We start from the raw sequence: 1,397 nt of genomic DNA, 5'->3' as shown, positions 1-1,397 counted from the left end.
CCCAGCCTCCCGGCGGCCCAACCCGCGGTCATAGACTCGCCGTCCTCCACGGCTTTCCCGTTTCCCGAGACCGGGCCGGGGGAGGAAGCGGCCGGAGCCCCCGTGCTAGGGGCTGGGGACACGGATGAGGAGGGCGAGGAGGATGCTTTTGAGGATGCGCCCCGGGGCTCTCCGGGGGAGGAGTGGGCCCCGGAGGTGGGAGAGGACGCCCCGCAGAGGCTGGAGGAAGAGCCGGAGGAGGAAGCGCAAGGGCCTGACTCCCCCGCGGCCGCTTCCCTGCCCGGCAGCCCTGCGCCCAGCCAGCGCTGTTTCAAGCCCTACCCGCTCATCACCCCCTGCTACATCAAGACCACCACCCGGCAGCTCAGCTCGCCCAATCACTCCCCGTCTCAGTCCCCTAATCAGAGCCCCAGGATCAAGAGGCGGCCGGAGCCCTCCTTGAGCCGAGGGTCCAGAACTGCCTTGGCCTCCGTAGCCGCCCCGGCCAAGAAGCACCGGGCCGACGGCGGCCTTGCGGGCGGCCTGAGCCGCTCGGCAGACTGGACGGAGGAGCTGGGCACCCGCACGCCCCGGGCGGGAGGCTCCGCGCACCTGCTGGAGCGCGGGGTGGCCGCTGACAGCGGCGGTGGGGTGTCAGCGGCTCGCCCAGCCGCCGCCTGACTCTCCCGGGAGACTCCCTCGGCCCGGGCCCGGGGCCCAGGAGGGCCGGGATGGCCTGAGTGCCCGCGTCGCGGCGGCGCAGCAGCGGGATTGCACCATGGGGAACCAGGATGGGAAGCTGAAGAGGAGCGCAGGTGATGCCTTGCATGAAGGCGGCGGCGGCGGCGGCACCGAGGATGCGCTGGGGCCCAGGGATGTGGAAACCACAAAGAAGGGGAGCGGGGGTAAGAAGGCGCTGGGCAAGCACGGCAAGGGGGGAGGGGGCGGCGGCGGAGAGTCGGGCAAGAAGAAGAGCAAGTCGGACTCCAGAGCCTCGGTGTTTTCCAACCTGCGGATCAGGAAGAATCTGTCCAAGGGGAAAGGCGCCGGCGGCTCCCGCGAAGATGTGCTGGATTCCCAGGCCCTGCAGACGGGGGAGCTGGACAGCGCTCACTCCCTGCTCACCAAGACTCCGGACCTCAGCCTCTCGGCGGACGAGACCGGCCTATCGGATACCGAGTGTGCGGACCCTTTTGAGGTGACCCGTCCAGGGGGTCCTGGGCCTGCCGAGGCTAGGGTCAGGGGCCGGCCGGTCGCCGAGGATGTGGAAACTGCAGCAGGGGCGCAAGATGGACAGAGGACCAGCTCGGGCTCGGACACGGACATCTATAGCTTCCACTCGGCTACGGAGCAAGAGGATTTGCTTTCAGACATCCAGCAGGCGATCCGCCTGCAGCAGCAGCAGCAGCAGCAGCAGC

At 69.6% G+C, this 1,397-nt stretch overlaps 1 protein-coding gene across 1 annotated transcript in view; it reads left to right on the top strand.

Moving 5' to 3' along the window:
* Nucleotides 1–9: 9 nt before the first annotated feature.
* The window catches only part of FMN2 (formin 2), a gene marked incomplete at its 5' end in the record, with an annotated part of 438,038 nt that continues 436,650 nt past the window's right edge, over nt 10–1,397 (top strand). The window contains one exon of the mRNA XM_011995030.1: nt 10–635. Coding sequence (XP_011850420.1) covers nt 10–635 — 626 coding nt within the window. The remainder of the gene's footprint in view (nt 636–1,397) is intronic.

The sequence above is a fragment of the Mandrillus leucophaeus genome, unplaced genomic scaffold (genome assembly GCF_000951045.1).
Source record: "Mandrillus leucophaeus isolate KB7577 unplaced genomic scaffold, Mleu.le_1.0 Scaffold466, whole genome shotgun sequence".
NCBI lineage: Eukaryota > Metazoa > Chordata > Mammalia > Primates > Cercopithecidae > Mandrillus > Mandrillus leucophaeus.
The sequence above is the reverse complement of the archived record's forward strand: the minus strand, read 5'-3'. Positions and strand labels throughout refer to the sequence as shown.